The sequence below is a fragment of the Ranitomeya variabilis genome, chromosome 3, assembly GCF_051348905.1.
Source record: "Ranitomeya variabilis isolate aRanVar5 chromosome 3, aRanVar5.hap1, whole genome shotgun sequence".
Lineage (NCBI taxonomy): Eukaryota > Metazoa > Chordata > Amphibia > Anura > Dendrobatidae > Ranitomeya > Ranitomeya variabilis.
The window spans coordinates 136,018,791-136,031,760 of record NC_135234.1 but is presented as its reverse complement, the minus strand read 5'-3'; the positions used below and the strand labels follow the sequence as shown (position 1 = coordinate 136,031,760).

Sequence of the window (12,970 nt, the reverse complement as noted above, 5' to 3'; positions counted from 1 at the left end):
ATACGGCTGGCGTGTACAGGCGAACGTCGGATATGTGAGCAAAGTGCACGCACTTTGAGGAGCAGGTCGGAGAACCCAGGATAAGTTTTCAATAAGCACTGCACCACCAGGTTTAAGGTGTGAGCCAGGCAAGGAATGTGTTTCAGTTGGGAAAGGGAGATGGCAGCCATGAAATTCCTTCCGTTATCACTCACTACCTTGCCTGCCTCAAGATCTACTGTGCCCAGCCACGACTGCGTTTCTTGTTGCAAGAACTCGGACAGAACTTCCGCGGTGTGTCTATTGTCGCCCAAGCACTTCATAGCCAATACAGCCTGCTGACGCTTGGCAGTAGCTGGCCCATAATGGGACAACTGGTGTGCAACAGTGTCATCTGCCGATGGAGTGGTTGGCAGACTGCGTTCTGTGGAAGAGCTGTAGCTTCTGCAGGAGGACGAGGAGGAGGAGGAGGAGGGGGTGCGAACGCCTACAGCCAACTGTTTCCTAGACCGTGGGCTAGGCACAACTGTCCCTAAATTGATGTCGCCTGTGGACCCTGCATCCACCACATTCACCCAGTGTGCCGTGATGGACACATAACGTCCCTGGCCATGCCTACTGGTCCATGCATCTGTAGTCAGGTGCACCTTTGTACTCACAGATTGCCTGAGTGCATGGACGATGCGCTGTTTAACATGCTGGTGCAGGGCTGGGATGGCTTTTCTGGAAAAAAAGTGTCGACTGGGTAGCTCGTATCGTGGTTCAGCGGACTCCATCAGGGCTTTGAAAGCTTCGCTTTCAACTAACCGGTAGGGCATCATCTCTAACGAGATTAGTCTAGCTATGTGGGCGTTAAAACCCTGTGTACGCGGATGCGAGGATAAGTACTTCCTTTTTCTAACCAGAGTCTCATGTAGGGTGAGCTGGACTGGAGAGCTGGAGATCGTGGAACTTTCGGGTGTGCCGGTGTACATGGCAGACTGAGAGACGGTTGGAGACGGTATTGTTTCCGCCGGTGCCCTAGATGCAATATTTCCTCCTACAAAACTGGTGATTCCCTGACCCTGACTGCTTTTGGCTGGCAAAGAAACCTGCACAGATACTGCCTGTGGTGCGGAAAATGGTGGCCTTACAGTGACGGAAGGGATGTTGCGTTGCTGACTAGCTTCATTGGCCGAGGGTGCTACAACCTTGAGGGACGTTTGGTAGTTAGTCCAGGCTTGAAAATGCATGGTGGTTAAGTGTCTATGCATGCAACTAGTATTTAGACTTTTCAGATTCTGACCTCTGCTTAAGCTAGTTGAACATTTTTGACAGATGACTTTGCGCTGATCAGTTGGATGTTGTTTAAAAAAATGCCAGACTGCACTCTTCCTAGACTCGGATCCCTTTTCAGGGATTGCAGACTGAGCTTTAACCGGATGGCAACGCTGTGCTCCAACAGGTTTTGGCTTTGACACGCGTTTTGGGCCAGATACGGGCCCGGCAGATGTAACCTGTTGCGATGTTGATGCCTGCTGCGGCCCCTCCTCCACCTCCGCTTCTGAACTACTGCCGCCTGCACCCTGTTCCCCCAATGGCTGCCAATCGGGGTCAATAACTGGGTCATCTATTACCTCCTCTTCGAGCTCGTGTGCAACTTCGTCTGTGTCACTGTGTCGGTCGGTGGTATAGCGTTCGTGGCGGGGCAACATAGTCTCATCAGGGTCTGATTGTGGATCTGTACCCTGAGAGGGCAATGTGGTGGTCTGAGTCAAAGGAGCAGCATAGTACTCTGGCTGTGGCTGTGCATCAGTGCACTCCATGTCAGAATATACTTGTAATGGGCATGGCCTGTTAAATGTTTCACTTTCTAAGCCAGGGACGGTATGTGTAAAGAGCTCCATGGAGTGACCCGTTGTGTCGCCTGCTGCATCCTTCTCTCTTGTTGTAGTTTTTGCTGAGGAGGACAAGGAAGCGACTTGTCCCTGACCGTGAACATCCACAAGCGACGCGCTGCTTTTACATTTACCAGTTTCGGAAGAGGAGGCAAAAGAGCTAGAGGCTGAGTCTGCAATGTAAGCCAAAACTTGCTGTTGCTGCTCCGCCTTTAAAAGCGGTTTTCCTACTCCCAGAAAAGAGAGCGTTCGAGGCCTTGTGTAGCCTGACGACGAAACTGGCTCCACAGCTCCAGACTTAGGTGGAATATTTTTATCCCCACGACCACCTGATGCTCCTCTACCACTACCATCATTACCAGCTGACAATGAACGCCCACGACGACCTCTTGCACCAGACTTCCTCATTGTTTTAAAATCTTAACCAAAGTAACTTTATTTGTTGCTGTCAAACAACTTACACGGTGAGCTATAACTTCAGTATGATTTCAATATCCCTTAACAGGTTGGTGAGACCACAAGGAAAATCAGGCACAATGTTACACACTCTGTTTTCTGTGGCACAAAATCACAGAGATGACACACACGCAGGACTGTCACTCAAGCACTAATGTCAATATTAATCTCCCACCTAATTTATTTTTTTTTTTTTCTCAGGGAGACTTTAGAAACCAAATAATATTAAAAAAAAAAAAAAAAAAGGCTTTCTATGGCCCACAATTAGAGAGAGAGAGGTGGCACACCCAGGAGTCAAGACTGGCACACAAGCTGAGAGGGCAATATTACTCTCCCACTGTTTTTTTATGTATTTTTTGTTTTTTCAGGGAGACTTTAGAAACCCAATAATATTTTAAAAAAAAAATAAATAGGCTTTCTATGGCCCACTGAATGAGAGGGAGAGAGGTGGCACACCCAGGAGTCAAGACTGGCACACAAGCTGAAAGGGCAATATTACTCTCCCACTGTTTTTTTAGGTTTTTTTTTTTTTTTCAGGGAGACTTTAGAAACCCAATAATATTTTAAAAAAAAAATAAATAGGCTTTCTATGGCCCACTGAATGAAAGGGAGAGAGGTGGCACACCCAGGAGTCAAGACTGGCACACAAGCTGAAAGGGCAATATTACTCTCCCACTGTTTTTTTATGTATTTTTTGTTTTTTCAGGGAGACTTTAGAAACCCAATAATATTTAAAAAAAAAAATAAATAGGCTTTCTATGGCCCACTGAATGAGAGGGAGAGAGGTGGCACACCCAGGAGTCAAGACTGGCACACAAGCTGAAAGGGCAATATTACTCTCCCACTGTTTTTTTAGGTTTTTTTTTTTTTTTCAGGGAGACTTTAGAAACCAAATAATATAAAAAAAAAAAAAAAAAAAAAATAGGCTTGCTATAGCCCACTGAATGAGAGATAGCACACACAGCAGTGGCACACAAGCCCTGACTGAGGCCAATATTTTTCTCCCACTGATTGATGTAGTGTTTTTGTGTTGAGGTAGAATTTAGAACACAAATCACGGAAAAAATAAATAGGCTTTCTATGGCCCACTGAATGAAAGGGAGAGAGGTGGCACACCCAGGAGTCAAGACTGGCACACAAGCTGAAAGGGCAATATTACTCTCCCACTGTTTTTTTATGTATTTTTTGTTTTTTCAGGGAGACTTTAGAAACCCAATAATATTTAAAAAAAAAAATAAATAGGCTTTCTATGGCCCACTGAATGAGAGGGAGAGAGGTGGCACACCCAGGAGTCAAGACTGGCACACAAGCTGAAAGGGCAATATTACTCTCCCACTGTTTTTTTAGGTTTTTTTTTTTTTTTTCAGGGAGACTTTAGAAACCCAATAATATTTTAAAAAAAAAATAAATAGGCTTTCTATGGCCCACTGAATGAGAGGGAGAGAGGTGGCACACCCAGGAGTCAAGACTGGCACACAAGCTGAAAGGGCAATATTACTCTCCCACTGTTTTTTTAGGTTTTTTTTTTTTTTTCAGGGAGACTTTAGAAACCCAATAATATTTAAAAAAAAAAATAAATAGGCTTTCTATGGCCCACTGAATGAAAGGGAGAGAGGTGGCACACCCAGGAGTCAAGACTGGCACACAAGCTGAAAGGGCAATATTACTCTCCCACTGTTTTTTTATGTATTTTTTGTTTTTTCAGGGAGACTTTAGAAACCCAATAATATTTTTAAAAAAAAATAAATAGGCTTTCTATGGCCCGCTGAATGAGAGGGAGAGAGGTGGCACACCCAGGAGTCAAGACTGGCACACAAGCTGAAAGGGCAATATTATTCTCCCACTGTTTTTTTAGGTTTTTTTTTTTTTTTCAGGGAGAATTAGAAACCAAATAATATTAAAAAAAAAAAATAAATAGGCTTTCTATGGCCCACTGAATGAGAGGGAGAGAGGTGGCACACCCAGGAGTCAAGACTGGCACACAAGCTGAAAGGGCAATATTACTCTCCCACTGTTTTTTTAGGTTTTTTTTTTTTTTTCAGGGAGACTTTAGAAACCAAATAATATTAAAAAAAAAAAAAAAAAAAAAAAAAAAATAGGCTTGCTATAGCCCACTGAATGAGAGATAGCACACACAGCAGTGGCACACAAGCCCTGACTGAGGCCAATATTTTTCTCCCACTGATTGATGTAGTGTTTTTGTGTTGAGGTAGAATTTAGAACACAAATCACGGAAAAAATAAATAGGCTTTCTATGGCCCACTGAATGAAAGGGAGAGAGGTGGCACACCCAGGAGTCAAGACTGGCACACAAGCTGAAAGGGCAATATTACTCTCCCACTGTTTTTTTATGTATTTTTTGTTTTTTCAGGGAGACTTTAGAAACCCAATAATATTTTTTAAAAAAAATAAATAGGCTTTCTATGGCCCACTGAATGAGAGGGAGAGAGGTGGCACACCCAGGAGTCAAGACTGGCACACAAGCTGAAAGGGCAATATTACTCTCCCACTGTTTTTTTAGGTTTTTTTTTTTTTTCAGGGAGACTTTAGAAACCAAATAATATTAAAAAAAAAAAAAAAAAATAGGCTTGCTATAGCCCACTGAATGAGAGATAGCACACACAGCAGTGGCACACAAGCCCTGACTGAGGCCAATATTTTTCTCCCACTGATTGATGTAGTGTTTTTGTGTTGAGGTAGATTTTAGAACACAAATCACGGAAAAAATAAATAGGCTTTCTATGGCCCACTCAGTGAGAGATGGCACACACAGGGATGGCACTGTAGCAGAAATGCCAATCTTAATCTCCCACAAAAAAAAAAAAAAAAAAAAAAAAAAACTGTCCTACAATTACTATCTCCCTGCAGTAATGTAAGCCAGGTATGGCAGGCAGCAATAGGAGTGGACTGATGCACAAATTAAATAAAAAGTGTGGACAAACAAAAAAGATAGCTGTGCAGAAAGGAAGGAACAAGAGGATATGTGCTTTGAAAAAAGCAGTTGGTTTCCACAGTGGCGTACACACAGCAATACAGCTATCACGGAGCCTTCTAGGGCAGCCCAATGAGCTACAGCGCTGAGGGGAAAAAAAAAAAAAAATAGCTTCCACAGTCCCTGCACACCGAAGGTGGTGTTGGACAGTGGAAATCGCTGCAGCACAAGCGGTTTGGTGGTTAGTGGACCCTGCCTAACGCTCTCCCTGCTTCTGACGAAGCGGCAGCAACCTGTCCCTAAGCTCAGATCAGCAGCAGTAAGATGGCGGTCGGCGGGAACGCCCCTTTATAGCCCCTGTGACGCCGCAGACAGCAAGCCAATCACTGCAATGCCCTTCTCTAAGATGGTGGGGACCAGGATCTATGTCATCACGCTGCCCACACTCTGCGTTCACCTTCATTGGCTGAGAAATGGCGCTTTTCGCGTCATTGAAACGCGACTTTGGCGCGAAAGTCGCGTACCGCATGGCCGACAAGCACAGGGGTCGGATCGGGTTTCATGAGACGCCGACTTAGCCAAAAGTCGGCGACTTTTGAAAATGATCGACCCGTTTCGCTCAACCCTAATCCTGACGTGTGCACATAGCCTAAAGGCTAAGTATACAGCTGTGAGCTGATATTAATAGCCTGGGAACCTCCATGGGTATTACCCCCTTCCCACACTATAAACATCTGTCCTCCACTATCTGCTTTCCCTCTGCTTGGTAATAAAATTTAGGGGGATCCTAAGTCCATTTTTTGGGGGAGGGGGAATCACCCATTTTAAGTCCCAGTTTAGAGTGAACATAAAACTTGTTGATAACAATAGTCTGAGAAACTCAATGTTTTATTACAAGTTTACAGACTATAATCATAATCCCCCCCAGTTGTACGCATTCACGCTAATGTTTGCTCGTGGTGGGTTGTGGTTTTTTTTTTTTTTTTTTGTTAAACCAAAAAATAAAAAATTAATTTTACAAAGCAAATGCCAAAAATGCCTTTTTTAAACAACAAAAAATGATTACACATTTGGAAACAAAAAAAAAAATGGCTGTTTTTTGTTTTCCTGAGAAAACTACCACCTTTCCAGGAAATGAAAAAAAAACACTATTGGGCTGTTTGGGGGTGTGGTGAAATTCAGGACAATTTGGATAGCTGCCCTGGTCCGCAGGCTGAACCCAAAGGGGACGTTTTGAAAACAATGTGCCAGACTCAAACAGAAGCCCTCCTCCCCTTCTTCTGTTACACCAAGCTTTCTTGCGCTTCCAGCATTGTCGTTGTTGAGGGCCCTCCTTCGCCGGGTGCGTCGACGGATGATGGGTGGCTGTGGGGAGTTGTCCATGGTGTGGCTTGGACTTGTCATGTCGAGTACCTCCTCTTCGTCATATCCTCAAGCTCCTGACTCCAATTTGGAATGAGCACCGGCTCAATGAAGTTCCCTTTTTTATCTGAAATGTAAGGAAGAAGAAAATAACATTTCAGTTTTGTGACCTACAACATAATAAAAAACATTAGAAGCCAAAATAAATAAGGAAAAAAAGGCAAAAATTGGAGGCTCATATAGTACAGGTATGGCCTCTTATATACGGCAACACCCCTGCTGTTGGACCGGAGCTGCCTCTCCTAGTGGAACTGGTCCCGGCAACTTTTCCATCTTTTGGTGACTGTACTGACTGTAAAATAATGGAAAGCATAAGTCATTTTTGTTTTTTTTACAAAATATAATATCTCTCAATGATGGTGTATGGTATGTAATGCATTTTTTGGAAGCTCCTTGCTAGCTTGGTGTACTATTGTTAATGGTGTTGTATTATTATTGTATTTTTTTTTTGTTTTTGAAGAATGATATAACATGAAAATCCTAAAACATTATGTCCGCTAAAAAAAACATAGAATATATATGTTATGACTAGAGATGAGCTTATTTGGCAAGCTATAGCGCTTCCTGAAGTAGCTGCATAGGGAACCCGGATACATGGAGCGTGACGGCTGGTCAGCGCCGCAGGTGCATGTGTCGCGGCTGTGTGACAGTCACAGCACATGCATGGAGAACCCAGTAAGCCCCGACCCGATCATATTCGCTCTTACGACATGCATAATGTAGAGTTTATATTTTTGGAAATACTTACTGATCTCATCCTGAACTTTTTTGGAGCTGTTCTGTAAATTTGCAAGCGGTTTCCTGCAAATCTGGTTCCAGGCTGCATGGCGCTTACTCGGGTCCGCATCCCTGGTGTCCCATAATTCTGGACGCTGCGGTACCAGAACCATCATAAGCTCCAGATTGTCATCTTCCTGCTTTCCGTGGAGGCAGTTTTTTTTTTTTCCAAACTTCACATTTATAAATGCACTTATGTCAAAATGTCACAAGGGGAGCTTCATGGGTTGTCCTAATGCAATTTCCTTGATTTTTGGGTACATATATGCATTTTTTACTGACAAAAATCGGACAGCCATCGCATGGTGCAAGTGCTGTCCGTTTTTCTTGCAAATGTGTATGAGCCCTAGGTTTTGCCCGCTGACATCTGGCGCCCGCTGACATCCGGCTTGGTTTTCAGGCTGGATTGTCTTGGTTATCGCATTCACACATTTCCATTCTCGCCATCTCTACAATTGCTCCTGGGCTCCTTGTCTTTGTACTTACTGGCAGATCTCCGGAAAGATTTCATCTTAATCTCTCTCAATCATCTGTAAGTGTTTTTCTTTTGATTACTTGGGGGAAAAAATACTCAAATTTTTAAATGGAAGGTGTTTTTTTTTTTTTTTTTTGTGTGCTAATTTCATTTGAAACTTTCACTTTATAGATTGAGATTCTTCTTCAGATATTATCCGTGATATAACATATATTATTATGTGCCATATTTTTCAGATTATAAAACGCACTTTTTTTCCCCAAAAACTTTGGGGGAAAAAATGGGGGTGCATCTTATAATTCGAATATACCTTATCGGCTTCGATGGAGCAAGGTCCCAGGGTCGCTGCTGGCGGAGGCAAGAGTAGGGTGATGCTGCGGGTCTCAGGCTGGGAGGAGGGGTGTTCGGAGGTGTGAGACACTGCGGCTGTTCAGTGGTGTGGGTGCTCTGATGACATTTTGTGAAAGTCCAGAGCTCCCCGCACTTCCATGGTTTACATTGCGGTGGCCGGGGGCGGTGCAGATGGAGATCTCGATACCAAGGTTTTGGGACATGAGATCTCCATCTGCGCATGTGCCGCCCCCTGGATCTCAGAAATTTTCTTTAAAGGGAAACTGACAGCTGATGGCATGCTGCTCAATCCATAGGTAGCATGTATCAGACACTGGCTGTATGATCCCATTCAGGCATGTTTGACTCTTAGGCTACTTTCACACTAGCGTCGTTTGGAATACGTCGCAATGCGCCCCTGTGGCAAAAAAATGCATCCTGCAAACGTGTCTGCAGGATGCGTTTTTTTGCCCATATACTTACATTAGCGGCGCATTGCGACGTATGTCCATACGTCGCAAGCGTCGAACACTGGAAGCGTCGGCCCGTTGGCACAAAAAAAGTTACATGTAACGTTTTTTCGTGCGTCGGGACCGCCATTTCCAACCACGCATGCGCGGCCGGAACTCCGCCCCCTCCTCCCCGGACTTCACAATGGGCAGCGGAAGCGTTGTAAAACTGCCTCTGCTGCCCACGTCGGGTATTATTTTCACAATGGGCGTTGGGCCGACGCATAGCGACGGCCCCGTGCCGACGCTAGTGTGAAAGTAGCCTTAAATGCTGCTGCATTTCAGAGAAAAACTTGCTTAAAAGCCGCCGAGGACCGTTGGGCACTAGTTGAACAGATGGGCCCCAGATGGTTTCCTTGTCCACTGCCAATGACTGACAAGTCTTTACCTGTCTGTGTGTGTAGGGAGAGGCCTATCATTCCAGGGCAGTGGACGGGGCGTAGCTTGATGACTTGCTTCCTATGTGTTTTACTTTTTCTGCTGAATATTTCCCATTAAATATCGTGGAAAAAAAGCAACTTGCCACTGTGATTCATGTGGTATGTGAGTTTTGTGACTCAATGATGCTGATTAGTGATGAGCGAGTATACTCATTGCTCGGGTTTTCCAGAACATGCTCGGGTGGTCTCCGAGTATTTATGACTGCTCGGAGATTTAGCTTTCCTTGACGCAGCTGCATGATTTACAGCTGATAGACAGCTTGGATACATGTGGGGATTCCCTGGCAACCCCCACATGTGCTCGGGCTGGCTAGCAGCCGTAAATCATGCAGCTGTGTCAACAAAAACTAAATCTCCGAGCAGTCACAAATACTCGGAGACCACCCGAGCAACGAGTACACTCGCTCATCACTAATGCTGATGCTGCTCCCTCTCAAGCATCAGCACAGCTTTATCTCCATATGCTGTGTCTGCACTCCTTGTTATGTACAGCCTGTGTGACCTGCCTTCCCAGAAGACTTGGATGCTTTCCTCCCTCTTGTTATCTTTAACACTTTGAGAAGGGAGGCCCTCTTGTTATCTTTAAAGGTACCTTCACACGAAACGACATCGCTAGCGATCCGTGACGTTGCAGCGTCCTGGCTAGCGATATCGTTTCGTTTGACACGCAGCAGCGATCAGGATCCTGCTGTGATGTCGCTGGTCGCTGAATAAAGTCCAGAACTTTATTTGGTCGTCCGATCGCTGTGTATCGTTGTGTTTGAAAGCAAAAGCAACGATACCAGCAATGTTTTACACTGGTAACCAGGGTAAACATCGGGTTACCAAGCGCAGGGCCGCGCTTAGTAACCCGATGTTTACCCTGGTTACCAGCGTAAAAGTAAAAAAAACAAACAGTACATGCTCACCTGTGGGTCCCCCAGCGTCTGCTTCCTGACACTGACTGAGCTCCGGCCCTAAAGTGAAAGTGAAAGCACAGCGGTGACGTCACCGCTCTGCTGTTAGGGCCGGAGCTCAGTCAGTGTCAGGAAGCAGACGCTGGGGGACGCGCAGGTGAGCATGTACTGTTTGTTTTTTTTACTTTTACGCTGGTAACCAGGGTAAACATCGGGTTACTAAGCGCGGCCCTGCGCTTAGCAACCCGATGTTTACCCTGGTTACCCGGGGACCTCGGCATCGTTGGTCGCTGGAGAGCGGTCTGTGTGACAGCTCTCCAGCGATCAAACAGCGACGCTGCAGCGATCGGCATCGTTGTCGCTATCGCTGCAGCGTCGCTTCGTGTGAAGGTACCTTAACACTTTGAGAAGGGAGGGTGGGAGAAAACACCATCCAGGAGCCGTGTGATGTGAGAAACCATGCAAAGATGTCCATGTCCTTTTAAATATGGCTTTGAAGTTTAAGTTAGATATGTGTTCAAAATGTGATTTTTTTTTTTTTCCTTTTTTTATTGCAGGGTCTTCGTTTTGAAGTGGTTCCATCTTGGTTCAAAGAGACCCTTGATAAGTCCTTGTTTTCTGCTCCATATGAATATGCAGTTGAAACCGCTAAACAAAAGGCTTTGGAAGTGGCCAGGAGAATGCACGTGGTTAGTCTAAACTTCATGTATTTTTTGATTTACTGGTTTGAACCATTATATTTTCACATAACGTGTATATTGGTGATAATGACCAAGGAATTTTAGTAAATCCAGTATAAAGGAAAAATGGAAGAGTCGCCCATAATTACCAGTCAGGATATGGAAAATATAACTGTTTTATATGTGCGTTCTAAGAGCTTTGCTGCCTAGGCACCTCTCATAGACTACAATGGAGATGGTCTTCACAGCCCCACTAGCCATGCTTGGCAGCTTGCATTAGGTCTAATGATGAACAACCGTGCTCTGATAAGGTGTTTTCTGAGCATGCTCATGTGCTAGTGTCATGGGCGTCCTTGAATAATATGTTCACGTCTCTGCGGCTGCATGTCTCCTGTCTGTTAGCCAATCCATACATGTGTTGCGACTGTCCAACAGTTACGAGACATGCAGCCGCGGGGACTCAAACACATTATTTGAGCAAGCCGAAGTCCCACATTTAGCACCCGAGCATGGTCACTCATCACTAGTTAGGGGTTTGCCATATTTAAGCTCTGCATTTGGCGAGAACACATGAATCATCCCATAATGTCTGTAATGTCTGACATTGATATCCATTGAAATAAAAATGTTCTTATATTGTTCCTTTCAGAACAATTAAGTCAAAGATATAGCAGGCAAACTTGCAAAAAAGAAAATTATGTTTTAAAGAACAATTTTTTTATTTTTTTTTACTGTGAGAATTAAGCATAAGTTACTTTTAAGACGTTTTGCTTTTGTCCTTAGAAACACTTGAAAACTCCTGATATAGTCATTGGAGCAGACACAATAGTGGTAAGTGTGACTAAAGTTAGTGTAAACTATGTGCCCCTTAATCATCTTGTATTTATGTCCCAAGGGGCCTTTCCTGTGATACTCACAAGGACATTCCTGATATTAGAATCTACTGTTATATTTCTAGATTTATTTAGTAAGAATCATCTGTCTTAGTCATGGAATTCAGGTTTTTCATTCAGTCCCATTGCCACATGTGTATAAAATCCAGCCCGTCGTCATGTAGTCTGGATTTACTAATATTTGGGAGAGATGGGGTTATTCCAAAGGGCTCCCTTATTTCAAGCATTGTCCTGTAATATGGTGACTCATTAGTAAGTTTGTTTCTTCCCTTCTAAATATTCGTCATTCAACCACAGCTGTAACTAGAGTTCTATGTGCCCCAGTACAGAGTTTAGACCAGGGCCTTCACCAACATGTTGGTCGGGTGTACTGACCCTTGTAATAATGTCCTCCATTTTAGTCCCCATCCTGTAATAATGCCCCCTGTACTATATCTTTTCTGTAATAATATCCACCATCCTGTAATTATGTCCCTAATTCTGGCATCCATTTTTCAGTACTGTCCTCCCATCCTGCAATAATTTCCAGCATACTGGCCATTTCTGTAATAATGTTCTCATCCTGGCCTCCATCCTATAAATCTCTCTTTCATCCTGGCCTCCATCTGTAATAATGTCCCCATCATACAATAATGTCCACCATCCTCATCTCCATGTAGCTCAGTGTCCTCTTCATACTCAATAGATGGTGCAGAGTGTCGGACGGCGCATGACACTGAAGGTTCGCACCACCCGGCCAATGCCAACATCTGCTGCCAACCTCTGGCTGGTGGCATGTATAGTGATTGCAGTGTGGATACTTGGTAGTTTTCTGCTCCGCAATATATTTCAGCCGAGAGTGTCTATTCAGCTGAAACCAGTGCTGGCGTTGGCTTGGGCCCCGATAGTTCACTGCCAGGGTCGCTTACTACGGCCCTGGGTTCAGTTATGAGTGGTAATATGAAAAAGTGGAAGCATTAAGGAAATGCAGCAACTCTGCAATGGAGTGGTGAAGCAAAGAGTGTGTAAAAGTCAAGTGCTCTGCTGACTCAATAACTGCAGATCTCCAAACCTCATCAGTATGAAAAATGCACACCAACAGCCTCACTGCATGGGTTATCTTGGCGGTGAAGCGTCATGCAAGCCTTGCATCACCAAGCAGAATGACCGGCGTCTGATGGAGTGGTGCATCACATGCCGACACTGTCCTCGAGTAGTGGAGAGTGTTCTGTGGAGTAACGAATATTCCTTCTGTGTCTGATGGATCAGTCTGTGGTTTGTGAATGCTGGCAGACTGTTGCCTACCTAACTAAATAATGCCAAAT

At 44.5% G+C, this 12,970-nt stretch overlaps 1 protein-coding gene across 2 annotated transcripts in view; it reads left to right on the top strand.

Moving 5' to 3' along the window:
- ASMTL (acetylserotonin O-methyltransferase like) overlaps positions 1 to 12,970 on the top strand; it is a 114,271-nt gene that overhangs the window by 33,269 nt on the left and 68,032 nt on the right. For both annotated transcript variants that reach the window (XM_077294677.1, XM_077294678.1), the window contains exons 3-4: positions 10,651 to 10,782; positions 11,557 to 11,604. In XM_077294677.1, the coding sequence (XP_077150792.1) occupies positions 10,651 to 10,782; positions 11,557 to 11,604 (180 nt within the window). The remainder of the gene's footprint in view (positions 1 to 10,650; positions 10,783 to 11,556; positions 11,605 to 12,970) is intronic.